Here is a 25,759-nt window from a genome sequence, read left to right on the forward strand (position 1 = left end):
GCACCCCCTACCTCCAGTGTGTTTATTATATAGAGTAGCAACACTAGGCAGAGAGGCATTTCTCAGGGGAGGGGGCATGACACCATGATCCTCTGGAACAGGAAGAACCTGTGACAGCTTTTCTCCAAACATAAACATTAAAGGAAAAAACAGCTGGTACAGCATCTTGCCCACTTCTGCAGCTGAGGCTGAGCCAATCAAGCGTGCAATTTTACTGGGCATAACCAGCTCCCTTCTGCAGTTTGGGGCTATGCCAAACTCAAACACACAGCTTATTCAATACACCTGTCATCTCCCCGCACAACCCTAACCCAGCCTCCAAACTGCAGAAGTTCCTCTCACTCCAATTCCCAGCCATCCTTTAAGATTCATCCCAGCTGTCCCCTCTTCTAGGACACTTTCCTGTCTTAACTGCTTGACCCATGCTTAAGAGTCCTAGAGTACTTTCTGTCTCCCTAACTTCATTTACTAGGTGGTAAATTTTTGTATCATCTCTGAAGCGCTTAGTACAAATTATTAAATTTGAATCAGAAACTAACCCTCACCACACCTATGCAATAGATATTCATGTTATTAAAAGAAGAAGCAAAGGCACAGGATGGTGAAAGAATTTGCCCAGGAATGCATACTGGCCTTCAGGTAATCATGCCCAGTCTGGCTGCACAGTTGATGGCCATCCATGTTCTATTATGTTGCCTCTCTACAATAGGCACTCAGTAAATGCTAAGTAAACACTAGTTACACTCATTTAGTGGATACTATGTACCAGGCTCTGTACCCTGCTTTACATGGACTATTTTAACTTTACAACAACCCTATGACGCAAGTGCTGACATTATTCCCATTTTGCATGAAGAAAAAAAAATTTAGAGAAGTTTGGCAACCTCCCCAAGGTCACATGGCTAATTCGTGGCATGTTTTCACTCAAGATCAACCTTTTGAGCCCCACGAGTGGCATACCCGTAATCACAGGTACTCAGGAGGCTAAGGAAAGAAGATGGCTTGAGCCTGGGCGACATAGCAAGACACTGTCTAAAAAACAAAACAGAACCAAAAGTCTCAGCCTTTACACTCTACCGAATGCGACCAACAGCTCAAGGATTGGCATACAGTTTGAAGAAGAGCTTGGAGACCCATGAAATCTTACGCCTTGAGCCTGGAACACAGAGTTCTGAACCTCAGACATAAAGCACAGGTTTGACTCACAACCAGTGGCAGAAAGAGACCTGTCCCCAAACATAACCCAGAATCACAGGGAAAGGGAAGCCAGGCCAGCACAATCGAAGCCTTTCCTTGACGCCCTGCCCCTCATTCCTGGGGAGTAGGTTGCCCAGGTGGCACAAAGGTCTCTACTGTTGAGGACACACCCACGGGGATTTCAAAGGCGATGATGTCATCAAAGGGTTAATTCTGACTGTCCTAGGGCAGGTGCTCTGGCGGCGACAGATAGGTTAACCGCCCTGAGGTCCTCCCCGCGGAGGCGAAGCCTAGGGGTGAATCGCGGCCTGGGTAGTGACTGGGTTAACCGCCGCGAGTGGCCTCCACGGGGGAGACGCGCGCTAGGCGACTGCTACCCGATGGTGTGTTAACCGCCCGGTGAGGTTCCTGCGGGGGCGTGGCACTGGCGGGCGTGGCCTGGGCGGTGACCAGAGGGTCCACCTCCACCCAGGCCCCAGGGGGCGGGGCGCGCCCTCATCCAGGCGCTGGAGGCGGAAGCGGCCGGCGGTCAGCGCCCCGCGCGCATCGGATGCTTTCGGCTGGGCTACTTCGGAGGTCCGCCGGCCTCCCGCCTGCGAAGCCAAGCGAGGTTCGAGGGCCGGATCAGGGACTTCGGGGCGGACAAGGGGGACGGCCCGGATTGAGGTCCGAAGACAGCGAACTCATGAGAGGTTCGGGTGATCCAGCATTGATGGAGGGAAAGCAGGGTCATGGATCTAGGAGGTTTGGGGGAGCAAAGGGGGTGGAGCCGGCGGGTCGGCACACATGGGCGAACGAATAGAGTGTCTGGGTGAGGACCCGCAGCCGGGATACTGCACTTCGTATCATTTTCCTTCCCCAACCCCCCTCTAGCTCAATCTGGATCTGAAGCTCAGCTTTCAGAGAGACGCCCCAGCAAGACTGTTTTGGGGAGTCCTCCAGCTGCTCACCTCTATGGGCCAGACAGCCCTGGCAGGGGGCAGCAGCAGCACCCGCACCTCGCCGGCCCTGTACTCTGACCTCTCTTGTCCCGAGGGTTTGGAGGAGCTCCTGTCTGCTCCCCCTCCTGACCTGGGGGTCCAACGGCGTCACGGCTGGAACCCCAAGGACTGCTCAGAGAACATCGAGGTCAAGGAAGGGGGTCTATGCTTTGAGCGGCGGCCTGTGGCCCAGAGTACTGATGGAGCCCGGGGAAAGAGGGGCTACTCGAGGGGCCTGCACGCCTGGGAGATTAGCTGGCCCCCAGAGCAGAGGGGCACACACGCCGTGGTGGGCGTGGCCACGGCCTTCGCTCCGTTGCAGGCTGACCACTACGCGGCGCTGCTGGGCAGTAACAGCGAGTCGTGGGGCTGGGACATTGGGCGGGGAAAGCTGTACCATCAGAGCAAGAAGCCCGAGGCCCCCCAGTATCCCGCCGGATCTCAGGGTGAACAGCTGGAGGTGCCAGAAAGGCTAATGGTGGTTCTGGACATGGAGGAGGGAACTCTGGGCTACGCTGTTGGGGGCACCTACCTAGGGCCTGCCTTCCGTGGACTGAAGGGCAGGACCCTCTATCCAGCTGTAAGCGCTGTCTGGGTCCAGTGCCAGGTCCGCATCCACTACCTGGGCGAAAGGAGAGGTGAGGTCTTAGGCACGTGTGGGAAGAGTACTCTGTCACTGGTAGCAGTAGTTTGGGATGGAAACTCAATGTCGGACAATTGCAAAGGGGGTTGACTTCATTTGCTTTGCCTTCAGTCCTAATTCACTACTAGGAATGGCCAAGGGACTTCACAGCTGTTATTTAACTTAATTCAGCAGAAAGCTGTAAAACTGAGAGTGGGAAACGCAGTTTGCTCAAGTTCTTTTGACAAGTGGTGGGTCCTTAGAATTGAGGGAGACATTCAGGGATTAGAAGGCTGGCGGAAGGGTTAAATGGGTACACCTCCAAAAAGAGAAGGACTGGCAATACTAGGCACCAAGGGTGTGTGCCAGATTCCCTGGGCTCTGGCCTGTCTTTGTGCCACATACCTACTTCCTCAAATCCCAGAATGGAGCAAACGGGGCCTTTTGCACCAGGAAGGAGTCTTGAAGGTAGGGGTGGGGCCACAGGGGAGGAGCCTCCCAGAAACTGACAGGGCCAGGGCTAGGAGCTGGAGCTCTGCAGCTGGAGTCTTTGCAAAGGGCAGATGCCTGTCCTCCCATCACCCAAAGTGAGCCACACAGAGTGGAAGAGGGTTATCATCCTGCTACCTTTCAGCCCAGCGTCACCACAGTGGCCTGTTGCTTAGAGGGTCTTAGCTAGAGCTAAGGGATGTGTGAGTCTGGAGAACTTAAGGAAACCTTAGATCTCCCTCAGACAAGATGGAGCAGGAAAACAGAGGGGAGCCTGGCTAGGACCTTGTAGTTTGAGGATGTCTGGCTGGTAGCTGCACCTCTACTTACCTTCCCCTCCTTCTCTCCCCCAGCAGAGCCACATTCCCTTCTGCACCTGAGCCGCCTGTGTGTGCGCCATGCCCTGGGGGATACTTGGCTTGGTCAGGTATCTTCTCTGCCCTTGCCCCCTACCATGAAGCAATACCTGCTGTACCAGTGACCTGTGATACCACAGATCGTGTTGGCAGTTTGCCACCACCACTACCCTGGGTTTGGTGGGGAGGCACTGCTGGCCTAGACCAGCTACTTAAAGTCAGTGAGACTGATGGGAGAAGAGGCTGTGCCTTCTCCCCAGCCTAAGCTCAGGGGAGCTCTACAGCCCTAGAGCCAGAGGGGTGGGAGGGGGAGGATATTCAAGGCTGTAGCAGCATGGTACACAAGACATTTTTTCAAGTAAAAATAGTAAGAGATGTATTGTTACAGAAACCTGTTCATGTTTTTTTCTTTAAAAAAAAAAAAAAACCCACAAAGGAAACAGTCCTGTGACTATCTCAAGGAAATAGATGATATGGGTAAATGCAGTGAAGGACGACAACCACAAGGCTTAGTGCTAGGTGTTTATTTCCCTTCCATGTTGGATGGCTCACATACACTACACATAGGCATCACACCATGGGAGAGGGGAGCATCCCTGGCCTCTTCGGGGGGGATCTTGGCCTCATGGTGTGGGAGAGGAGAGGGAAGAGGAGGGTGGTTTTGCTCTCCAGACCTCACTGGGGCCTCAGGGGACACATGAACAAGCTCCACTCTTTCTACCTCTCAGCCAAGGACAAGCTACCTTGGTGACATGTTTCATTCTAAAGTGGTGAAGGCATTGGCCTGGTCCCAACCATTATAGGGAGAAGGTGTAACCGGTAAAAGAAAGTCCAGTTTGGATTAGGCCACAAGAGGGAGCAGATGACACCATCAGAAAGAAGCATGTGAAGGGTGGGAGCAGTTACTCGGGCTATCTAGTCCCTTGGCTTAGCAGAATAGGGGAGATGGTTGGCTCTTATTGTTTGGCATTGATGATGTCCACAAATTCAGGCTTGAGGGAGGCACCACCCACAAGGAAGCCATCTACATCAGGCTGGCTTGCCAGCTCTTTGCAGGTTGCCCCAGTCACAGAACCTGGGAAGGGAGCAGAAAGAGGGCTAGGTGAGAGATGAGATGAGTATTCTCCAACCCTACTTCCATGTCTAAGATGTCTAAGAAGAACTCAGTCTATTCAGCCCATCCCACCTTGGCTGAAGCCAAACCCACTCACCTCCATAAATGATGCGGGTGCTCTGAGCTACTGCATCAGAGACATTGGACTTAAGCCATCCCCGGAGCTTCTCGTGTACTTCCTGGGCCTAGAGCAAGAAGGCAAACTAAGTGAGACAAATCCTTCCTGCCTCATTAAAAGAGGAAAACCCATTTGCATCTGAGTTAGTTTGGTTTCCAGGCAAGAGGCCTGGGATCTGAGTCAACACCAAGACTCCCATTCCAGGTAGGCCCTGGAATGTATGTACTTGAGCAAGTCATTGTCTTTTTTTTTTTTTTTTTGGCAATATTGGGGCTTGAACTTGGGGCCTCTCGAGCCACTCCACCAGCCCAATTTTTTGTGATAGGATCTTGTGAACTATTTGCCTGGGCTAGCTTCAAACTGCAATCTCCCTGATTTCAGCTTCCTGAGTAGCTAGGTGGCGTGAGCCACCTGCACCCAGCAAATTATTGTCTTTAAAATAAGGGACAGGCCCAGATAGTTTCTGTGCCTGTCCAGTTCTACTGAGGCAAGATCGGTTAAGGGTAGAAAGAGAGCTTCTGGGCTCAGTTACCTGTTGAGGTGTTGCGGTCTTGCCAGTACCAATGGCCCACACAGGTTCATAGGCCAAGACAATCTTGTTCCAGTCATTCACATTATCTGCAGGACAGAGATCACAGATAGAGGGAAGGGTGACTAGGAAGGAGCTTTCTAGCTAAGTTCCCCAGGGTATGAAGAATGGTGATGCCCCTAATGCTTCTTAAGGACCTCCAGGTGGTATGCATACCTTCAGTGGCAGGAGCAGAAATGCTAAGGACCACGCAAGCAACCCTCTCCTCTTTTACCTGGATCAGCATGCGGATCAAAGCAGGCTGCAGGGCTTCTAACCCCACTCTTTGTGTCTCTGTGACCCTGACTAGGTTCAAAGGTCCCTTGCTCCAGAAGTACCTGCGATGACCTTGGTTTGCTCGAAAACGACCTTCTCAGTGATGCCAGCTTCTCTCTCATCTAGCTTCTCCCCAATGCAGGCGATCACTCCCAGTCCCTCTGCCAGGGCATGAGCCACTTTCTGCCCAATCAGCTGTTGAGAAATAGACTTTAAGTGAGGCAATTTTTTTTTTTTTTTTTTGCTGTAACTGGAGTTTGAACTCAGGGCCTCAAGCTCGATAGGTAGGAGCTCTACCACTTGAGCCACTCCACCAGCCTAAGACATCCTTCTTTAAAAAAGGCATCTTGCCTCCTCTTCTGGTTACTAACCTCATCTGACTCCCCAAAGACATGCCTTCTCTCTGAGTGCCCCAGGACTACCCACGTGGCTCCACAGTCTTTGATCATGCCAGGGCTAAGGGAAGAGAGAAAGCCAGGATTCAGCAGGGAGTGCATCCTGCAGCTTCTCCTCAGGAGGAAAGTGAGAGAAGGGTCATCACACACCTGTCTGCTTCCATCTCACCTGATCTCTCCAGTGAAGGCCCCATTAGTCACTTTGTAGCAGTTCTGTGCAGCCACAGCAATCTTGGGATCCAGCTTTTGCCTGGCAAAGTCAATGTAGGCAGTGGGGGGTGCACAAACCACCTCTGAGGATGAAATACGGTGGCCATGGAAATGAGATCAAAGAAAGCCTTCATTATTCAGACTTGCTGTCCAGTGTTCTGGAGTCCCCTAGCATCCTCTTTCTTGGTTCTGCTTTCCTCCCTTTTCACCCCAGCGAGATGACCTTTGTCCACTTCCCAGCCCATGCTGGGCCTATACCCAACTCCCTAAGCCTTCCAAAGGCCCCTGACAAGCCATGGCCCTTCCCCTGCCCTCTGCTCTTTTAACAACCATGGCTCTAATTTCCTCGGGCTATTCTGGGCATGAGCACCTCCCAGACTCAGCATTCTTTGGGGGCCAGCCCTGTCTCCCTTCTAAAATAGCCCATCCCCACTTTCAAGGCAAGGATTTTTAGCAAAAGAAGGGGCCAACTTGTGGGGTTTACATAGGGATCTTTGAAAACTACATGAGAAGGGGATGATGCCCTTTTGGACAGACCCATGGCTCTATGATTTAGGTGGGTGGGAGGGGAAGGATGGAGAACAACTCTGTCCTTGGGGGGCAGGGAACTGACTGGTGCTCGTGCAGGGCTAGCACTTTCTCGTTTCCAGGCTGGGGGAAGATATAGGATCACTCCTCATTCCCAAATAGCTCAGCCTGTTTGGCACCTGCTCAATCCTTTCCATGGAAGGCAGGAGTCACCCGGGCTGCGAGGGGAAGGGATCAAGGGGGTGGCTTAGGCCCAGCCGTGCAAGGCGCGGGGAGGAGCTCTGGGCTACGTGCGGAGGCGCACGGAACCGGAGGCAGTGGGGGCCGGTAGCTGGGAGCCCGCGCAAGCTGAGCTTCCTCCCCCACACACTGGGAGGCTGTAGCCCTTCTCGCGATCGCCTACAGACACTCAGGCTGTGCTCCTTCCCAACTACTGGCTGGTCAGCCCCAGTCCATGCCTAGGGGCCATCTTCCTCCTGGAGACGCAATAAGACCTTTCCCGCCCCACAGGCCGAAGGCACCATTAAATGCCTCCCCACTACCCCCTCAACATATCTCGGCTACTGCGGCCGCGAGACCACTGCGCTGTAGGGCCACTGCCCAGACACCCAACGGCCTTTGTCCCCCGGCTCTGCATCCAGGTCCACGCGAACACCAGGGCTCAGGGATCTCAGAAGAGGGCGCTGCCACGCCCGACCTCCTTCCCAGAGCGGGAGCTCCCGGAGGGGGCTTACCGGTGTCGGCCGGCACCTTGGCAGCGTTCAAGGTACTGATGAGTTCCCCCAGAGAATTCTTCCGCCCATTCATCTTCCAGTTGCCACCCACAAAGAACTTCCTGGAGGGCGCCATGTCGCAGGGACCGATACTCCGAAGGTCAGTATCAGCACGCAGCTGTGGCCACAGGCCGCTTATATAGAGCAGTGTGAAGCAGAACTCCTCCTCCTCCCCGCCCTCCGCCATGGTTAGCCCGGCCCCCTGCCTGGGAGGCCGTCCCTCCCCACCCCCCCACACCCGCAACCCGCCTGCCTAGTGTTGCAATGTTCTGACGTTCCGCCTTTCTTGTACCAACGTTCTAGGGGGCGGTCTGGGGGCGCAGTGCTCCTACCTCAATTGCCTGCTGGGAGAGGAGTCCTGCCTTCAGGGGAACCCACTTTACGATTTCAGTTCCCCTCAGTGGAGATAGTTAGCAACTTGGCCTTAGACCAAATTGCTCACTGAGGCTGAGAGGGCACCTCTCCAACTCTGGAAGAGCCCCATTCTTCCATCACATCCAGGATTGCTGAGCGGGCACTTTTGGTGTAGCCCCAGTTGCTGGGCAAATACAGGCTCCAGTCTGGGAGGGCAACCCACACTGGCATGGAAGAGCTAAGGGCAGCTGTACAAGTGTGCAGACAATACGCCTCACCCCACCCGAGTAGCCCACTCTTTACTCAGGTGGCCAAAGCCTGAGGAGCTGCAGGGGCCAAGCGCAGGTGTCTCCAGCCTATAATCGTAGCTACTAGGGAGGCTGAGATAGATCAAAGCCCAGGCAAAAAGCTCAGGAGACCCCCATCTGCAAAATAACCAGAGCAAAACGGACTGAAGCTCAAGCTGCAAGCATGAAGCGCTGAGTTCAAACCCCAGTCCCACCAAAAAAAAAAAAAAAAAAAAAAACCTGCTGGGACTGCTGAAACCCAGTAGCCACTAGAAACATTTGGGAAACACTAGGACCCCCTCCTATGTGATTGTTGGAAGGAAGGGCTCTTCATTCCCTTTTCCTTTGCTTGGTGCTCTGCATTTTGTTACTCTATTCCACTTCTATTGTCTGGGATGCAAGAGAGGCAAAGGGCAGAGATGGAGAGCATCTGAACCTGGCCCCCTCCAGTCATCATCCCCAGGCAGTTAAGTCTCCCCAAAGGTACAAAACAAGATGAATTTAGCCACTGTACTTTTATTCACATCGTGTATTTTGGCATTTTCCAGAGGACAAGGAAGAGACAGGATGGGAGAAAGACTGAGGCAGGAGAGCAAGGGGGGCGGTCCCCATTTCCCTCATATCCCTCCTTGCCCAACCACACGGGGAGCAAACACATAGGGGGAAGGGAGACACACAGCCTCCCTCCCTGGGAAGAGAATGCACAAAGCTACACCCACGCGCACATACAGATAAGACCCCATCCCTCCACACCTGGGGCTGGGCAGGGTTACACAGAGAAGCAGAGCACTGTGGATTCAAGGGGCAGGGGAAGTAACAAGGTCTCCTTTACAGACAGGCATCGGCCCCACTCCTGTCCCCTTCCTGCTCTATCCCCAAAGTCTAACAAAGTGTTCCTCCACTTTGCTTGGCCACTGTCCTATGGCCTCCAGCTTCTTCCCTGCAGCTGGGGACAAAAAGAAAAAGGGCACAGAGCAGGGGGCTAAAGTCCATCCCTCAGCCCCTGTCCCTCATGTCAGGTGGTCTGTCCCTTGCCCTCAGTGGTAAAAGTTGAGGGCAGGCTCTTAACTGGCTACTCTCTGGTAGAAGTAGATATAGCCCAGGTCTTTGGGTGGCTTCTCAGAGGCACACACTTTCTGGTCATTGTAGATCACCCATCTAAGGAGATAGGGAAAAGGACAGAAAAGGATAAACAAATTGGGCACATCAACTTTGTCTCTCAGTCCAAGGTCCTAAGGTCCTAAGACAAGGCTCCTACCATTCAGTCCCTGGATCCCCAAATCTAAAGTACAGCTGCTGTAAGTATGACACAATGTCATAAATAGTCATTTTTCCTATTTGGTGCCTTTAGACTCTCCAGTATCTTTTCAACCACTCCCACCAACTCCTGAGGGGCAGGGGTCAGCAAACTTTTTCCAAGCCAGACAGACCAATATTTTCTCTCAACTTTCCTCTTTTTTTTGGTGGTACTGGGTTTTGAACTCAGGGCCTCACACTTGTTAGGCAGGCACTCTACCACTTGAGCCACTCTGCCAGTTCAACTTTCCTCTAGCCACATGAAAATGGCCACAGGCAATACAAACAAGTAGTAAGTACATGGCTATATTCCAGTAAAATATTATTTACAAAAGCAGTTGGCCAGATTCAGCCTCTGGGCTGTAGTTTGCGACAGGGATACATTCTCTCAATCTCAGGGGTATTTATGCCCTGCTCCAGCAGTCCTCTGCTTCTCCCACAAATATTCTAAGGACTTCAAGATTGCCCTTCTTCATTCCCACCATCACCTCTCCATTCATAATGCACAGCTTTTTTATTTTTTGTTTTTAAACAATGCACACTGTTACCCTCACCTGCCTTCCTTCTTGATGTGGCAGACGTAGTGACCACACATGGTGGAGGTGCCCATGTGACTTATGAAGGCAAAGAGCTGATACTCTGGGGAAGAAGGCAGGGGAGAAAATGAGAGAGGGATCCTTGAGTGACAATCCAAAGATGTATCTAACAGCTTAAACTCACACAAGAGTGTCAAGGAACATGGAACATACTGTGGGCCAAAGGCTATCTCAACCTCCCAGAATCCCATCCTCACAAGTCCTGTAAGTGGAAAGAGGCTTCTGATCTCTCACAAGCCGAGGCAGCTGCCTTGAGGGGCCTGACATAGCAGAGTGCCCAGACTCCACCAGGACTGGCCTTGACACTCACTTCCAGAACCATCCCGGACTTTAGGTCCCACTGGCACAGATTCGGAGATGGAGTCAGCAGCTGAGCGGCCCTCTGAAATATCCATGGCAGCTTCTGCGTCCAGGTCATCAATGTGACTGAAGATCCAGTCCACAGCCCGTTCTAAACTATTGTTCTTAGAGAGGAGGGAACCGTTACTTTTTCTACCGCGTTCTGAGGCAGGAGCACCAGCAGGGAAAGGAAGACTCAGTTGTCCATCACAGCAACACAAGGGATTCCTCAAGCCTCAGCTGCACCACACTTGTCCTTTGTCCTGCTCACACAGATGGAACCACATTCCCAATCCCCTCCCCACTCCTACCCTGTCTTCCCCCCATACCGTGGCCCGCAGAGCTTTCAGGGCCTGGTCCCTCGAGAAGCCCATAGAGACAATGGTGGTCACACAGTCCTCTGGTGGAGGGTCAGCTGATGCACTTGTGGAGCCAGGCCCACTGGAGCCAGGCAGGATGAGGGGGTTTGCGAAATCTGTGGATGTGAAGGGGTTGAAGTGTTTGGGGAGATATGGAGGCCTTGCCCCATCCTGCCACCCAGTCCTGCCTACCTGGATCATCCATGTGCGACATAACCCAGTTCATGGCAGCCTCGGCCCCACTGTTGCCCGTGTAGTAGACAGCTTTTCGGCAGGCATCCATAGGAAAGCCCATTTCCACCAGCTGTATGATGACTGATTCATCCAACATAGGTGCTGTAGTGGGGAAGATGGGTGCTATGACCTGACTACTTGGGCTAGTATTTCTATTTGTTGTTCTTCTTTCCTTCCTACACACCAGGCCCTAAGCCCTCTTCCAGTCACCCACTGCATGCATTTTTCTTCCACTGACTGGCACCTTAACTAAAATAACCACACAACATAATATGGGCCTGGTATACCAAAGGTTATCAATTTCCTGCCCATTTCTGGTGCATGACACTCCCACCCAACCCAAACCAAGGAGGAAACAAGGATGTAGAGGCAATTAGCCAGTGCTACTGCCATCCACATCAAGAATGTGGCTGAAGGACTCTAGTCAGTCCCCACATCCATCAAGAGGGAAGAGGAAATTTGAAAGGGAGGACAGGAGAAACATAAAGGACAGGGTCGGGGGAGGCAAGGCAGAGAAGCCCCATCAGCAAGAGAGAAAGACAGGCAGGAAGAAGAGTCACTAACATGTCGGAGAGGAGAAGTGAGGGGAGCAGAAGGAGTCTTCGTCTTCGTTGCCATAGAAACCAAGGCTACCTTTGGGCTCATCCGGAGTGACCAGGGGTGGGGCAATGTCAGGTAGCTCCTCCTCTCCTGGCTGCAGCCCTGTACCCCTCAACTGGGAGATGTCTAGCTCCTCTGGCATCTCAATGGACACATCTACAATTGGAAGGACAGGAGAGGGGTCACCTCAGCTTCTGAGGCCACCTAAAAAGCACTTTGGGACTCTCAAGCCCCTTCCCCAAAGCAGTTCCAACCTTGGTGAGAGGGTGTGGGGGGGGGTGTAACAGAAACATTAGTGAGTCTAGGGGTCAAGAGACCGATGTTGGTCCTAGATCTAGCATCATGAGCTACACACAAGGCAGGGAGCCTCTGACTTGTGAAAAAAGAATGACTTATACACTTCTGTGGGTCTCAACTTCCTTATCTAGAAAACAAAAGCAAATCAGCAGTTCTCAAGTTATAGTCAGAGACCTGTAAGAGGTGTGAGAATTGTTTCAATATTATTAAGATGAAAACACCATCCAGGCATGGCAGTGCATGTTTATAATCTCAGTACTTGAGCAGCTAAGGCAGGAGGATGGAGTTTAAGCACAGACTCTAATATATACAAAGACCCTGTCTCAAAAACACACAAAAAAAATGAAAACATCTTTATGAATTATAAAAATAAAACCATGAAAATCATTTTCAGTTGTAAATTGTAACTATAATTTAAGTATTTAAATAGTTTTAGTCAGTGCTTTTCAAACTGGTCACATTTTGAAAATCTACGATGTTTTCCCCTTTCAGAGAAAAGTCTGGGACATTGACACAGTTGACATGTGCTAGAGTCCTGTCTTTTTCTAGTATTTTCTGCATCCCAGCCACCATACCCAGTTTCTTGGGCACCCAGTCTAAGCCGAAGGTGAACTTCTTGATCTGGATGACCAGGTAGTCAGGGAATGAGGCAAACCGTGTGGTCCTGGGGAAAAAAAGAATGTGCTGGTACCCAGAGACCCCTTGGGCTCTCCTCTCTTGTAATTCCCAAACCAGGGCTTGACCTCTCCTGGGTAGAGTCTCAGTAACCCAGATGATACTCCCCACTCTTCAGTCCTGGGCAGGCATCAGATACCCATGACAAGTCAATGCAGAAGCCAAGAGAGGGCTGTTTTATTGACAAGAGAAGCAAGGGACTGGGGGTGCTAAATCCCTTCAGATCTTGAGCCTGTGTCAGGGGCCAATGGCCAGGCAGAAAGGCAGGCTATTAGTGGAAGTGAGATTCTGCCCACAGCTGATACTCAGTGCCTGTGTCCTGCCACAATGGAGAGAGGAAGTACAGAGAAGCTGTACTAGAAAGAGACCCTGCCCCATGAGAGAAGAGGGAGTGGTCAACAAGACAAGTTAACCATTGCCTGTGTCTACCCGTTATGACCTCCCAGTTCCCTTAGGGACAGATCACCGCCCCCGGCAGATTCAACCTTGAAATCCCAACCAAAAGGGATGACAGACTAGCCAAGAAGAAGATGTGTTTAGGGATCACCCTGCCACAGGCCCACAGTCTAAGCCCAGGCAGAAATGACATACTTGACAGCTACTGATTTGGCCTGCAAAGCTGTGCTCCAGAAGTCATCCACCTGCTCAGGAGCCCCATAGGCCTCTAGACAGGAGCTGAAGGGCACTTGGGCCCGAACCAGTTCTGGTAGCGGCACCTTCTCCTCTTCTGCTTGTCGTTTCTTCTCCTCATATTCCAGAAGCTCCTCTGGTGAAAGAGTCAGTGGTGTGTTCTTAAGAGGATGCCCTACCTCAGTCTTGCCCTCCTGGCTCTGTGCTCGTAACTATTCCAGCTTTTCTGCCCTCGTCAAGTCCACTAAGCACATTTCCCTACTTATCTTGCCTCTGTCTCAACATGGCTCAGCTAACAAGCTTTGGGCAAGGTTAACCCTTGCCCTTGTAGTCCAGCTTTGGGCCTCGGGCTGGGGAAGCAGGGCAAACCATGGGCTCTGCTCTCTATCAGGTGCACATGCATTCCTCAGAGACCTCAGTCAGCCTCCATCTTCACCAAGGCCTTGCTGAGGAAACAACCTACCTTTGTTAAGGGCTGCATCCATGGGCACTGGCAGCTGCATGATGTAGTCAACTCGCTGGGTGTACTTAACCTTTTCTGTGGCCAGACACTTGATCTTTTCCTCCACCAAGAAACGAAATACTTCATTAGGATTTTCAGAGCTCCGGCAATTCCTCTATGGGAAAGAAGCGGTGTGAAGAGATCTGAGCAGCCAGGAAATAGCATGGGGCCTTTCGACTTTTGAAGTGATAGGGGGAGGATGGAGTGGATGCAGGAAAACTACTCGGGGCCACAGAGATATCTAATAGATATCTCAGGGCCTCACACTTGCTAGGAAGGTACTCTGCCACTTGAGCCACACCTCCTATATTTTTCTTTATAAGCAACAATTATCTCATGCCATTTTCTTTCTTTCCTTTTGTGTCCCCCTGAGTGCTGGGGATGGAACCCAGGGTTCATGCATGCCAGGCAAGTGCTCTACCATTGCGCCATATCCCTCAACCCTCTCATGCTATTTGCTTTGAATGTATCCTTCAATTAGGCTGCAAGCCCATCACAGGTAAGGGTCATCACTTGTCTTGACTATACTTCTTGACGAAGTATTTGAACACAAACACTACTCACAGGGCAAGCTCAGTGCAAGCAGACTGTCCAGTTACGGGGATAGGAATGGGCTGAGGCTGACAGAAAACTGTCAGTGGGTGTGAACTGCACACAGACAGAATGAAAGTGAAGAGTGGCCCCTTTGCCATTTTCCCAACCCTTACCTCCACCATGTTGATAAGATGAAGGAAGAACTCCTGGGCATCTTGCTGCCGATTGGTGGAAAACTCAGGGTGGCCCTTGCCAATCAGGGCCTTGAACATCCGAGGGGCAATGCCATCTTGAACTTCCTAGGCAGAGCCAGGACAGAGACTCAGCTAGGGTTCAGAGGCTATCTCCCAGACCTCAGCTTCCCCATAATTCCAGAGCCTGAGAGGGATAAAACCCCAGACTCACCTTCTGTTCTGGTACCTGCTCCCCATCACCTGACTCTGGTGCTGGCTTGGAATACTCTCCCGAAAGAAGGCCATGACCCAGCTTGGCCCTAAGGTGATAACCAAGAAAACCATTTAGGTTCAGTCAACCAATAATCCTCCCAGCTATCTCAACTCAACCTCGTTTGCGGCCCTGCTTAGACCTTTTCAAAAATGTGAAAAACTGGCAGCTGGAGGTGTGACAGAGTACCTGCCTTGCAAGTTTGAAGCCCTGAGATCAAACTCCAATACTACCAAAGGAAAAAAAGTAAAAACCCCTTAGGTTGCACAGGAACCCACCTCAAGACAGACAGTGTCACCCAAGAGTTTGTAACTGTTCAGGGGCTCAACTGCTGCTTACCCCAAAGGCCATGGAGAAAGAAAACGTATGGGCTATACACAGGACTTGGCTACATACACCTGGGTGCTGAAGTCCTGGGTGGGATCTGTTGGAGCATTCTGGAAGATCTTCTCCAGCTTATCCACATACCTATGAGTCAAACAAAGGAAAACTGGAAAGACTCTATCTAGCTTGTGCACAGAAGAAAAGGGAAGAATGAAATTGTCTACTAATTGTGTATTCCAGACTGAGTAGCTACTGTCATTGAACCTTGAAGTTCATTTCTCTCTAGCAACCTGTCCATCCTCCCTACTCAACTAAGAATACAGTGTGCTCAGAGGCTCTTTTCTTTGACTTCTCACCAACAGGCCCGGGAAGAGAGAAGATAGCCCAAGATTAGGATAAACAGAATTCGTATTCTATTCCACAGAACTTGTCAACACATCGTAGGCTTTCACATTCTGTTTCCTAATTAGACAGTACACTCGTTGATGGTAAGAATTTGCCTTTCTTCTACCTTAATGTCTCAAGCCCTCCTTTGGCCCCCCAAGTGCTGCATGTCCATGTTAGGGGCTCATCTGATGTCACTGGCCTAAAATAAAGACGACCTGCTAACCTTTTGAGTCTGTCTGAGGGCCACAGAGAGCCCAGGGATTTGGCAATCTGCTCTATTAGTGTGTGTGGGCGTGTGCTGGGACTATGGTGGAGAAGTTCTGTAATGTACTCCCCTTACAGCATGCCAGCCATAGTGTATTAGGAACTATTCTAAGACTGAAATCAAACACATGGTGCTGAGGGCAGTAGAAGGAAATTGTGCCCAGAGGCTGGCAACCAGGAAAGCAGCTAGGGATCTTAGAGGTAGACAATGAGTGACAGTAGCCCGGAGGAGAGACCACTCACTTCCTCTGGAAGTCAGGGATGCTGAAGAGCACCTGGACCACGGAGTTGAGGTAGCAGCTGTTACCCAGATTCCGGATGCCTGTGTACCCAGGCCCAAACAGGGGCTTCAGTGGCACACCCGACTCCTGGATCAGCTCCCATTCGCCAATCCGCTGGTTCATATCTATCTCCAACTCAGTCATTGTCTTGTCTGTCTGCATATGAAGGAATACTTCAGACCAGGAAAGAAACGCAGCCCTATAATTTTTACAATGATCTCTCACAAAGTCTAGGATGAAATCCAGCTGTAGCTCAGAATTTGTGGAATTGTAGGCACACTGAATATCATACAGTCCAAGTTCTGGACTGGAAATTATCCCAGAGGCCTGTTAGTCTTCAGGCTTGAATGAGGGAATAAAATGAGTAAGGTTCCCTCTACCCAAAATGTTTTTCCCATTCTGAAGTTATTCTTACTCTTTAGTTTGGATATTTTTTTTTTTCAGTACTGGGAATTGAACCCAGCACCTTATGCATGCTAGGCAAGTGCTCTACCACTGAGCCAATCAGCCTACCACTTATTCTTTAGATTGTCACTCGAAGAACACTTCCTCAGGGAAATGTCCCTGGATCCCCTAGATAGGCCAGGAAGTACTGTAAACTACTGTAATGCAGTACCCTGCCTCTCCTTCATAGCACCCATCACAGTTTGTAATTATTCATTTATTTGTGTATGCCTGCCTTTCCTTCTAGAATATAAGCCCATGAAAGCAAGAACAACACCTGCCTTATTCACACAGTGACTAACACATAGTATTTACTGAATACTTAAATGGTTCTAGAAAGTTCTTCAAGAGAAGCCCGCATATCTTGGAGCCTGGGTTAATTGTGGAAGCTCTCTCCAAAAAACCCTACCTCAGCCTCAAGCAAGGAAAAATGATCACAAAGGCAAGCTTAAGTGGTAGAGTACCTGCCTAACAAGTGCAAGGCCCTAAATTCAAACACCAGTACCACAAAAAAAAAAAAAAAAAAAAAAAATCTAAAGCTGACAGGGATCTCACCTTCTGCATTTTCAACATGTCGATGCCAAAGTGGGACAGGTGCTCAGCCAGGCTTGGGTCCAGGACCATGTCATCCTCATCATATGAGTACACATCTAGAATAGGAGACGGACAGCATCATATGAGTACACATATAGAATAGGAGATGTGGCTCAGGACTGGTGGCCAGTCATTGCATCTCCTTCTCAAAGGGAACGTGGTGGGACAGAGGATAATCTGAATATCAATGAGGCCACAACCTCTTCTAGGACTGGATGACACATAAGATGGGGTAAAACAGGGTGAGGGTTGGGATTAATTCTGATTCTACCCCTGCAGTATAAGGTAATAGGTGTAGGTTTGGAAAGATAGTCACTAGACAGATAATGATGGTCACCTCTAGAAGGGGACCAGGATTTGGGAAGAGATGGTACTGAAAATTTGATCTCATGTATAGTATTTTCATTTTTTATCAAGAGAATATACTCATGTATCGTACATGTCACATAAAACAAGAACTGAGACACATTAAGTGGGGGAGAGGAGTACCAGCTCCATCAGGTGTGATGGTGCCCAACTTGACGGCTAAAGGGTATCCTGTCTCCCTGTAGTGCTCCACAGCATGGTTGTTGCCCCCACTGCCATCAAAGTAGCGCCGGCCACAAAGGATGGAGCCATCTGTCAGGTTGAGCCATAGGTTCTCTCTCATGTCACACTTGGAGCACTTCCAGCCACTAACCCAAGGAAAAGAAAATTAGCTGAAATGTGGGTCAGGGGAATATGGCAGCAGTACTCAGAGGGGACTTTGCAAGTTCTCTGCCAGCCTAAGACCCTGTTCTTTCCTTTGAATGTCCCCTACTTTGTGCATTGCCCCAAAGTCTCCTTCCCTGTCCTGCTCCTGATCCTCTCTCCCACCAGATCCTTTAGAAGGGCAGTCTCTTTGCCCTTGCTCTGGAAACTGTGCTTAAAGACGGAGGGGCCAGGCCTCACCATGGAGGGATCCGAGCTGGGTTGTCCAACTGCTTGAGGTTGAATGCATGCTTAGACACCTGGCGAACTTCCCCATCCCAGGCCTGTACCTCCTGCTTGCGGGAGGCTGAGTCAGCAGAGAGTAGGGCCTCCACTGCACTGGTTACCTGGGGGAAGCAGAGGGTCAGACAGTACCCAACCCCTGTTCCATATGCTCCTCTATCCCTTGGTTTTTCAGCTTTGTCAGTACTGCCCAAAGCCATGACTACACTATTCTCTTGCCCTAAAATCTCTGGTAAGGTAGGGAAACATTCATACCCGATCTCTGACAATGTCAGGGAGCCCCCCCAACCCATCCCGAGCAATCTCCAAGTAATCTGGCAAAATGATAATCTTCACGTCCTCGTCATATTCAAACTTCTCCTCAGTAAGATCAAACCCGCCTTCAACACCTGTTAAGACAGGAAGAAAAGAGAGAGTAGGGCAACCATAATAGATCAGTGTCTCTCCTCCAGTACAGTACCTCACTTTGTCCCCTCCATAGCTCTAGGGCCACTGATCAGGCCCAGACTTTCCTAGTACCTCAGAGAACAGGAAAAAACCAGCCCAGAAAGAAGAGTAGCATTTCAGAGGTGCTCACCAATTGCCAGCCGAGTGGGCTTCTTACGAGGTGGGTCTCCAGTACCTGCAGTAGTGTCCTCTTCTTTCTGCAACGAACAGGAAGGGCAGAATCAGCAATAAGCACCAGGGACTGAACAAATGGGGAGGATGAAGAATGAAGTGGTTAATCACAGAATAGAATAAAGCTAATAAACATCTTTGTAGAGTTTTAGTAACATGAACAAAATAGGTGAAAGGGAGAAACCGATCAGAATTGAACAGACTCAAAATGGGTACCTCTTGGATTGTGTCTGATGTACCAGCTCCTACCCTAGCCCTAGCCCCTGTGCCTACCAGGCGCCGAGTCCGCCGGAGGTGCAGATAGACACGCTGGCCAGTCTTACTGAAATGTCTCTCCACATACTGTTTCCCAAAGCCCAGGAATGTGTTCATGCAGATGTAGAGGCCACCTTCCGACTCCTGTAGGGCAGGAGGTAAGGGAAGAAACACAAGTAAGATGAAATCTGGCCAGGTGGGGAAATCAAGGACCTGATCAGAAACTGCTGGTTTCCAGAAGAATGGTTCTGTTCTCTAACACTGCATGGCCCTTGGCAACTTATTTAGCCTCTTAGAACCTGATCCATAGCTGAGATTCTCCCCATTTCCTCCTGTGACTTTAAAAACAACCTACAAGGACATCAGGGGGCTCTGAAATACCTGAGTCACCATTCCTCTTCCTCTTGCTTTTTCTTTGGGTGGGCTTTGGAGCCCACCAAACAATTAAAGAGGGTTCTCTTCATTCACCTCCTCTCTCTGGGAGCAAGAGACAGAAAGTAAATGGGGGATCAAATACTGTAGGCTTCCAGGTTCAGGGATTATACTAAGAGGAAAAAGGGTCTTTTCCAGGAAGTGGAAAGACCTACATGTCAGGCACTGATCCCAAACCTAGGACTCCTAAAACAAAATCTGTCTGATCTCCATATTCAAAACTTTCCAGACTGGAGGAGTAAAGATTTTAGCACTAAACATATACCTAACCCTGAGCTTGCCAACAGCCCACACTCTACTAGGTACCCAAACCCTGGTACACACTGAGTCCTATCCCTCCTCTCCTGCTGAAGCCTGGATCCAGGGAACAACATCTTGTTTGGGACTCACAGCTAAACCTGAACCCAGTCTGGCAAGGTTAGGAAGCTCAGCATTCTGTAGCCACCAGGAACTCCCTATCCTTTCTCCTCCTGTGACAAATAAATAAGATCCCCACTGAAGTCCCACCAATCTCCAACCTTAAAGCTATTCCCTTTTAGAACTATCTAGCAACACTTCCTGAGGCAGCTAGAACACATATAACCCAACAACAGGGAAAGGTAAGTGTCCACTTCAAATCTCAGCTGAGGAGGGAAAGAAGGGCTTCCCATAAGTGGAGCAAGTCTACCAGGACCTTTGTAACAGTGGCAGAGAGAGGAGGAGAGGGAACTGCAGACAATAAGAGTCTTGCCTAGATCCAAAACTTTGAGCAACAGATATCCTCTTCCTGGAATAAAAGCTTTAGTGGCCTTGAAAATTTCTCTGCTGTGATATTAAAAATAGGGCACTGTATAAGTTCTTGGTCCAATCGATTGCTCAGTTCCACTCCCTAGAATAGTGTGGATTGCAACGTACAAGAACAAATAGAGCATTTCTCACCAGGGAGGTCAGCTAAGCTTTCTTTTTCCCATGAACCCAATTTGAAGATAAGAAAATGTTGGAGTTGGTTAGCAAAGCAACTAGGCCACACTGGAGAACTACTGACTTAGACTGAAAAATGAAAAGTGTCAGAAAGTTACAAAACCCCTTTTTGGATTATTCCAAAGAGCAAATATAAGTGGAAAGAAGGACCCACTGACTTCCATCATCTGCTGGTAATTAAGAAAAGCCTTTTCCTCCTGGGAGGACGGTGGGAGCTGTGAAGTGATTAAACTCTTCAGCTAAAAATAAAAGATACTGGTTTCACCATGGATTGAAAACCCTGGAGCTCTGCTCCAAGTGGTCCTCTTTTACCTCTGCCAAAACCAGACCTCAGAGAAGTAGCACATTGTCAGGGGCTCAGATCAAAGCCCAGCAAAGCACAAATCACAGTGATGGTCCTGAACTGGGCCTCACACCATGCTGCTATACTCAGCACTGGTGATGCATTAATGAAGACTTTCCACTCTGACTTGCAGTTTTCAGGCTATGAGCTGGTCTGGCTGAACACCCTGGGCAGGGCCCAACAGCACTTTGGGGGGCGGGGGAGGCGGATCCCAACCAAGCGGTTGCCCTCTCAGTTCGGGCCTGGAGACTTGTCTCCTGTTGAGGGTGCCACAGGAAGGCAGAACTGCAGAAAGGGAGGTATCGGGTGGAGCCTGCAAAACGTGAAGCACGGAGTGGGTGGCGGCTTTGTCTAACTAGGCAAGAGTGGGAGCGGGATGAGAAAGGGGCCTTAGCATCCTCCAAGAAAAGAAGCCATCTCTCTAGGAATACTTTAAAAGGGGTTCTCTCTTCAACCTGTGATGGACGGGGAGAAAAGCGGGGCGGGGGGGGGTCGGGGGGGCGCGGCCATGGTTCACTTCAAAGGAGAAACGACTAGAGCTTTCCTTTTCTTTTTCATCCTCTCCCTACCACCAATGACCCACCTCCCGCCCCCTGTCCATATTAACCATGGGTGGAGGCTATTTGACTCGGTCGTTCTCGGAACCGGCCTTCTTCACAGCCCACTTCCAGATTAACAGCTGCCTCGGAACTGCAGTCCCTATCCTCCCAACCCCAATCCTAAACCCACAACAGTGGGGAGTCGCCCCCATTCCTCCCTCACGAGACTACAAAACCCGGAGAACCGTGCGCTACCGCAAGGCCACCTCCCAGGCTTTTGCAGGGGTCGGCTTGGGGGTTGTAGTCCACCTGTCGTGTTGCCACCCTAGCTTAGAACGGCGACAAGGGCAGTGGGCGACTACAATGCCCACAGTGCTCCACGAGACTGGGAGCGGGCGAGGCGAGCGCAGCGGCTTCAGGGGACGGTAGTCACTGCACAGCTCCCAGCTAATGAAAAGCAATGGCGGAGAGAAGCGTGGAAGACTACAAGTCCCAGGGTGCATCACAAGGAGGCGGTAGCCCAAGCCTTGCAGGCCCCGGCAGAATGACCAGGGAGATGGAAGGAAGTCGTGGTCGCCGCAGGCGTGGGGATTGGGCTTACCGGCGTGTCGAAAGAGAAAGCGCACTCGTCTTTGTGGACCCGGTCTCCAGCCTTGGGGACCCGGATCGTCGGTAACACTGACAGCAGCGCCTCCTCACTCAGCTCCGCCATGACACCGGCAGCAGCTCCACCACACACAGCGGCTCCCACCGTCCCAGTCCCCCACCCCTGCTCTCCCGTCCAATGAGCGCTATTCGTTAAGTGCATGCGCCAAAGGCAAGACGCGCGAGAACGACAGTTGGACACAGCCTGCCTGCTGGCGTTCCGCCCCCTGCCCTACTCTCCGCCAACGCCAATGAAAAGCGGTCCTGGTGCAATTGATGGTCGAAAGGACCAATCCCGGTCTTCCAGGGCAGGAGCGCATGTAGAGTAGCCAGGTGGGCTCGGAGTTGCGGCTGCTGGGACTCAGGGACCAGGGGGAGTCCCTTCGCGTGAAGGGCGGAAACTGACGGCTGTTTTGGCCTCTCGATTCCCGAAACTTTCCTTTGGATTCGCCCAATTGGGAAGTAAAAGGGCGGTTGTCTTCTTAGTATTTGAATAGGGGCTACCCACTGAGGCGGAGTTTGAGCGGATTATATGAATGATTGATTACTCCGTCAACCAATAAAAATTACAGTCTCTCGCTTTAGGAAACCATGATAACTTCGTCTCCCGCCGGAATTGTGCATAATAGCGTAATAATCCATAATTTTGTTTAGTAAAATCGTTTGTTTGACATTACGTCTCAAAAGCGAAAAATAGCATTCCCCGAACTCACGCGGACAGCTTACAGGCAGACACTGAACACAAGTTCCCCACCCCTCCAGGGGACGTCACGCCTAGGCAAGCCAAGTCTCAGTTCATTGGTCCCACAATCCTCATGATAGACATCCTTCCAGTCCAATGGCTTCCTGCTCTGGAGGCGGGGCTCATCAAACAGGCCTATAGAAGTCTATGTCGGATCAGCCAATAGGGTCAGAGTAGGGGCGTGGCGGGAAGTTTGAAACATAGCTTTGGGAGTTGAACCTCGAGCTGGTGTGTTATCAGAAGCGGAGCTGGAGCTAGGTAAGCAATTTTAATAAGTTAGTAAATAAGTTAAAGGGTCCGGCAGGTCCTGAATGAGCCATTTGGAAAGCCGCAGAAGTGTCTGGGCCAGCGATCAAGAGGTTCCTCAGCTGGAAAGGGAAGATCTGGGGTGAGAGGTCGGACACGGTCTCGCTAAGAGCTGAGACTTGAGTCACTTCTCACAGGCATCCCAACCTCTACACGGGCCGGGCCCTGTCCCTGCCTCCAACCCTAGTGGAGATGGGCTCAGCCAAGAGTCTCCCAGTCACTCCAGCGCGGCCTCCGCCACACAACAAGCATCTGGCTCGAGTAGCGGACCCTCGTTCACCTAGTGCAGGCATCCAGCGCACTCCCATCCAGGTACTCTGGGCCGGGGTGGGGAAGTCAGGGAAACCAAGTTCTTGGTCCTCTGCCTACCTAGATTCTGAGAGAGCACTGAGGTTCACCCCTCTGAAGCCTTATTTTCTGCCTTTTTTGGGGGGAGTGGAAGGAGTGGGTGGTACTGGGGTTTGAACTCAGGTATTCACGCATGGAATGCAGGAATGTTACCACTTGAGCCACACACCTCCAGTCCATTTTGCTTTTTTCTTTTTTTCCAGTACTGGAGTTTGAACTCAAGGCCTACACCTTGAGCCACTCCAGCAGCCTTTTTTTGTGAAGGGTTTTTTGAGATAGGGTCTCAGTGAACTATTATCCCCAGCTGGCTTCCAACAGCAATCTTCCTGATCTCTGCCTCCTGAGCAGTTAGGATTACAGGCATAAGCCACCGGCACCTGGCTTGCTCTGGTTATTTTTATTTTTATCTAGCTATCTATTTATTTGGAGGTGGGAGTCTTGTAAATTATTTGCCTGGCCTGACCTCAAACTGCGATCCTCCAAGTCTCCGCCTCCCAATTTTCTGCCTTAATCTGCATGTGGTAGGCTGAATGTCTCTGAAGGTTTTAGCAATTTCTTCCTGGAATGTGGGCAGGAGAGAAGAATTGGGCCCCCAGACTTGTTCTAGCTTGTGGTCCTGACAGGTGGAGAGCTCTCCACAGCCAGGTCTACCAGCAGGAGAGCAGCTGGATGGTCCTAAGCAGGCTCAGGACTCAGATCCTCGCTCTCCTACTCTTGGCATTGCTCGGACACCTATGAAGATCAGCTGTGTAGGTAAGTATAGGGCTCAGGGAATGTTGATGTGGCTGCCACCTACTATTCTTGAGTGGAATCAGTGAAGCCATCCTCTCAGTCCTGCATGCACTCAAGCTTCCAGGTAGGCAAACATTATACCACTGAGATACATTCCTAGCTCCCATCTCACTTGGCTCAATATTTTGTTCCTTCTCATCTTGAGTTCACTCTTCCCACTCTTTCACCCACCTGAGCATGAGTCCTAAGGCTCCTTTATCTTTTCCTCCTTGCTGAATGGTTTGTATCAGGAGGTCACTGCTCATTTCGCTTCTTTCCTCTAGACCCTCAGAGTCCACTGATGAAAGAGCTGGGTGAAGTATTTGAGACAGAAGCCTCCACACTGAATCTTCCCTCAGAGCCTGTTCTCCTGGAAGCACCTTTATCTTCTAAACTGGACTTGCCTCTAGATACTCCATTATCCCTTGAGGACCAGATGTCTCCTTGGAACCAGAATGAACTCCTCTCCAAACAAGTGTTTTCCAAGGAGGAAGCAAAACAGCCCACAGAAAACCTTTTGTCCAGCCAGAGCTCAGACAAGCCCTCCAGGGACTCTGAGACTCCCCAGTCTTCAGGTACAAAATATAAGGGCAAGATGTAAGGAAGAAAAACTAGGAGAAAGTCCTGGGACAATGTGCATAGATAATGTGAGAATAATAAACTGTAAGGCCTCAATTTTGAGTCCTTGCTGTAACACCTTCCCTATCCTAGGTTCTAAGCGCAACAGACGGAAACCAAACAGCAAGGTACTAGGGAGATCCCCTCTCACTATCCTGCAGGATGACAACTCCCCTGGGACCCTGACATCACGACAGGTAAAGGGAGAGAGGATGAAATTATTGCTATATAGCCAACCTATCCTTAGAGGAGGCCCTTTTACTTAGTTCTTCCCTCTCTGAGCAACACTCCTCAACTCATATACTGCCTTTTGCAGGGTAAGTGGCCTTCTCCTCTAAGTGAAAATGTTAGAGAACTGAAGGAAGGAGCCATTCTTGGAACTGGACGACTTCTGAAAACTGGAGGACGAGGATGGGAGCAAAGCCAGGATCATGACAAGGAAAATCAGCATTTTGCTTTGGTAGAGAGCTAGACCCTGAGTGGCACTTACAGCCTGGTGATATTCTGTGTCCTCACCCTTTCTTTCCCAGGTAGACTGAGGAACAGCTTGTTTTCTTTGATTTCTCCTAGACTACCAACTCTGGGACTTAGAGTTTTATTAGGCTTTCTTTGTGTCTTGTATATTTCTTATATATTAAAGAAAGTGATTTTATTTTTTACTTATTTATTTTTTTGGCGGTACTGGGGTTTGAACTCAGGTCCTAGCGTTTGCTAGGTAGGTGCTTTACCACTTGAGCTATGTCCCTAGCCCTATAGGAAGTGATTTTTAAATAATGCTTTAAAAAGTGAGACCTAAAGCTGCACTAGATGTCAGGAGCAGCCTGGAGGGCTTGTGTCCCCTGGTGTCTCCCCACTGATACTCTCAGCCCCTTGTGCATACCTCCCTTAAATTGTGGTGTCCCCAGGGCTCTGTCCTTGGCCCTTCTCCCTTGTCCTCCCTAAATGTTTAGTTCTAGGACTTTAGCTATCCTTTATCTATATTCTGGTACCTTCCAGGTCTCTCTCTTAACCCTGACCATTATCCAGTTGCCCCACAAACACTGTGAAGTCAGTTTGTCTAAAACTGAATTTATGATTTTCCCTTAAAACGTATTCCTCACCCCCCGGTATTTCCTGTCCTTGTGAATAACATCATCTGCCCAG

General features: G+C 50.4%; 4 protein-coding genes and 1 long non-coding RNA gene across 9 annotated transcripts in view; 3 read left to right on the forward strand and 2 right to left on the reverse strand.

Annotated features, from left to right (window-relative positions):
* LOC141424066 (uncharacterized) overlaps window positions 1-7,626 on the forward strand; it is a 31,592-nt gene extending 23,966 nt beyond the window's left edge. The window contains exon 3 of the long non-coding RNA XR_012448891.1: window positions 7,495-7,626. This is a non-coding gene — a long non-coding RNA (uncharacterized lncRNA). The remainder of the gene's footprint in view (window positions 1-7,494) is intronic.
* Spsb2 (splA/ryanodine receptor domain and SOCS box containing 2) lies at window positions 1,681-4,446 on the forward strand. Of its 2 annotated transcripts, none has more exons than XM_020158311.2 (3): window positions 1,681-1,807; window positions 2,071-2,815; window positions 3,642-4,446. In XM_020158311.2, the coding sequence occupies exons 1-3, from the start codon at window positions 1,748-1,750 to the stop codon at window positions 3,767-3,769; spliced, it is 933 nt and encodes a 310-aa protein (XP_020013900.1). In that variant the 5' UTR covers window positions 1,681-1,747; the 3' UTR covers window positions 3,770-4,446. The 2 variants fall into 2 exon arrangements, with proteins under 2 accessions (XP_020013900.1, XP_020013901.1); XM_020158312.2 differs by having other exon boundaries at window positions 3,645-4,446.
* Tpi1 (triosephosphate isomerase 1) lies at window positions 4,154-7,847 on the reverse strand. Its single transcript, XM_020158313.2, has 7 exons — window positions 7,588-7,847; window positions 6,285-6,408; window positions 6,092-6,176; window positions 5,783-5,915; window positions 5,409-5,494; window positions 4,856-4,943; window positions 4,154-4,719 (listed from the first exon to the last, which is right to left on the reverse strand). The coding sequence occupies exons 1-7, from the start codon at window positions 7,811-7,813 to the stop codon at window positions 4,601-4,603; spliced, it is 861 nt and encodes a 286-aa protein (XP_020013902.1). The 5' UTR covers window positions 7,814-7,847; the 3' UTR covers window positions 4,154-4,600.
* Window positions 7,848-8,763: 916 nt separating this feature from the next.
* Window positions 8,764-22,005, reverse strand: Usp5 (ubiquitin specific peptidase 5). Of its 2 annotated transcripts, none has more exons than XM_020158309.2 (20): window positions 21,788-22,005; window positions 18,931-19,056; window positions 18,617-18,683; window positions 18,295-18,428; window positions 17,998-18,143; window positions 17,557-17,741; window positions 17,029-17,123; window positions 15,992-16,185; window positions 15,170-15,241; window positions 14,735-14,822; window positions 14,503-14,628; window positions 13,757-13,910; window positions 13,255-13,429; window positions 12,564-12,652; window positions 11,656-11,847; window positions 11,050-11,193; window positions 10,828-10,973; window positions 10,470-10,623; window positions 10,118-10,202; window positions 8,764-9,425 (listed from the first exon to the last, which is right to left on the reverse strand). In XM_020158309.2, the coding sequence occupies exons 1-20, from the start codon at window positions 21,992-21,994 to the stop codon at window positions 9,332-9,334; spliced, it is 2,673 nt and encodes an 890-aa protein (XP_020013898.2). In that variant the 5' UTR covers window positions 21,995-22,005; the 3' UTR covers window positions 8,764-9,331. The 2 variants fall into 2 exon arrangements, with proteins under 2 accessions (XP_020013898.2, XP_020013899.2); XM_020158310.2 differs by having other exon boundaries at window positions 11,725-11,847; window positions 21,788-22,000.
* An 11-nt stretch (window positions 22,006-22,016) lies between these two features.
* Window positions 22,017-25,268, forward strand: Cdca3 (cell division cycle associated 3). Of its 3 annotated transcripts, none has more exons than XM_074076178.1 (6): window positions 22,017-22,831; window positions 23,017-23,191; window positions 23,851-23,980; window positions 24,409-24,573; window positions 24,710-24,813; window positions 24,933-25,268. In XM_074076178.1, exons 2-6 carry the CDS (start codon window positions 23,072-23,074, stop codon window positions 25,086-25,088), a joined length of 675 nt encoding a protein of 224 aa, XP_073932279.1. In that variant the 5' UTR covers window positions 22,017-22,831; window positions 23,017-23,071; the 3' UTR covers window positions 25,089-25,268. The 3 variants fall into 3 exon arrangements, with proteins under 3 accessions (XP_073932279.1, XP_020013804.1, XP_073932278.1); XM_020158215.2 differs by having other exon boundaries at window positions 22,418-22,831; window positions 24,283-24,573; XM_074076177.1 differs by lacking the exon at window positions 22,017-22,831 and having other exon boundaries at window positions 22,844-23,191; window positions 24,283-24,573.
* The last annotated feature ends 491 nt before the right edge of the window (window positions 25,269-25,759 follow it).

This window comes from Castor canadensis, chromosome 6 (genome assembly GCF_047511655.1).
Source record: "Castor canadensis chromosome 6, mCasCan1.hap1v2, whole genome shotgun sequence".
NCBI lineage: Eukaryota > Metazoa > Chordata > Mammalia > Rodentia > Castoridae > Castor > Castor canadensis.

Excerpts from the sequence above, each read along its gene's own strand:
- Spsb2 (XM_020158311.2), top strand. The coding sequence starts at position 1,748 with ATGCTTTCGGCTGGGCTACTTCGGAGGTCCGCCGGCCTCCCGCCTGCG. Across the intron at positions 1,808-2,070 it reads CGCCTGCGAAGCCAAGCGAG|CTCAATCTGGATCTGAAGCT; the intron begins GTTCGAGGGCCG and ends ACCCCCCTCTAG. Across the intron at positions 2,816-3,641 it reads CTACCTGGGCGAAAGGAGAG|CAGAGCCACATTCCCTTCTG; the intron begins GTGAGGTCTTAG and ends TCTCTCCCCCAG.
- Tpi1 (XM_020158313.2), bottom strand. The coding sequence starts at position 7,813 with ATGGCGGAGGGCGGGGAGGAGGAGGAGTTCTGCTTCACACTGCTCTAT. Across the intron at positions 6,177-6,284 it reads GCCTTCACTGGAGAGATCAG|CCCTGGCATGATCAAAGACT; the intron begins GTGAGATGGAAG and ends CTCTTCCCTTAG. Across the intron at positions 5,916-6,091 it reads TCTTTGGGGAGTCAGATGAG|CTGATTGGGCAGAAAGTGGC; the intron begins GTTAGTAACCAG and ends ATTTCTCAACAG.
- Usp5 (XM_020158309.2), bottom strand. The coding sequence starts at position 21,994 with ATGCACTTAACGAATAGCGCTCATTGGACGGGAGAGCAGGGGTGGGGG. Across the intron at positions 17,124-17,556 it reads CATCACACCTGATGGAGCTG|ATGTGTACTCATATGATGAG; the intron begins GTACTCCTCTCC and ends CTCCTATTCTAG. Across the intron at positions 13,911-14,502 it reads ATCTTATCAACATGGTGGAG|AGGAATTGCCGGAGCTCTGA; the intron begins GTAAGGGTTGGG and ends TCTTTCCCATAG.
- Cdca3 (XM_020158215.2), top strand. The coding sequence starts at position 23,072 with ATGGGCTCAGCCAAGAGTCTCCCAGTCACTCCAGCGCGGCCTCCGCCA. Across the intron at positions 24,574-24,709 it reads TGAGACTCCCCAGTCTTCAG|GTTCTAAGCGCAACAGACGG; the intron begins GTACAAAATATA and ends TCCCTATCCTAG. Across the intron at positions 24,814-24,932 it reads GGACCCTGACATCACGACAG|GGTAAGTGGCCTTCTCCTCT; the intron begins GTAAAGGGAGAG and ends TGCCTTTTGCAG.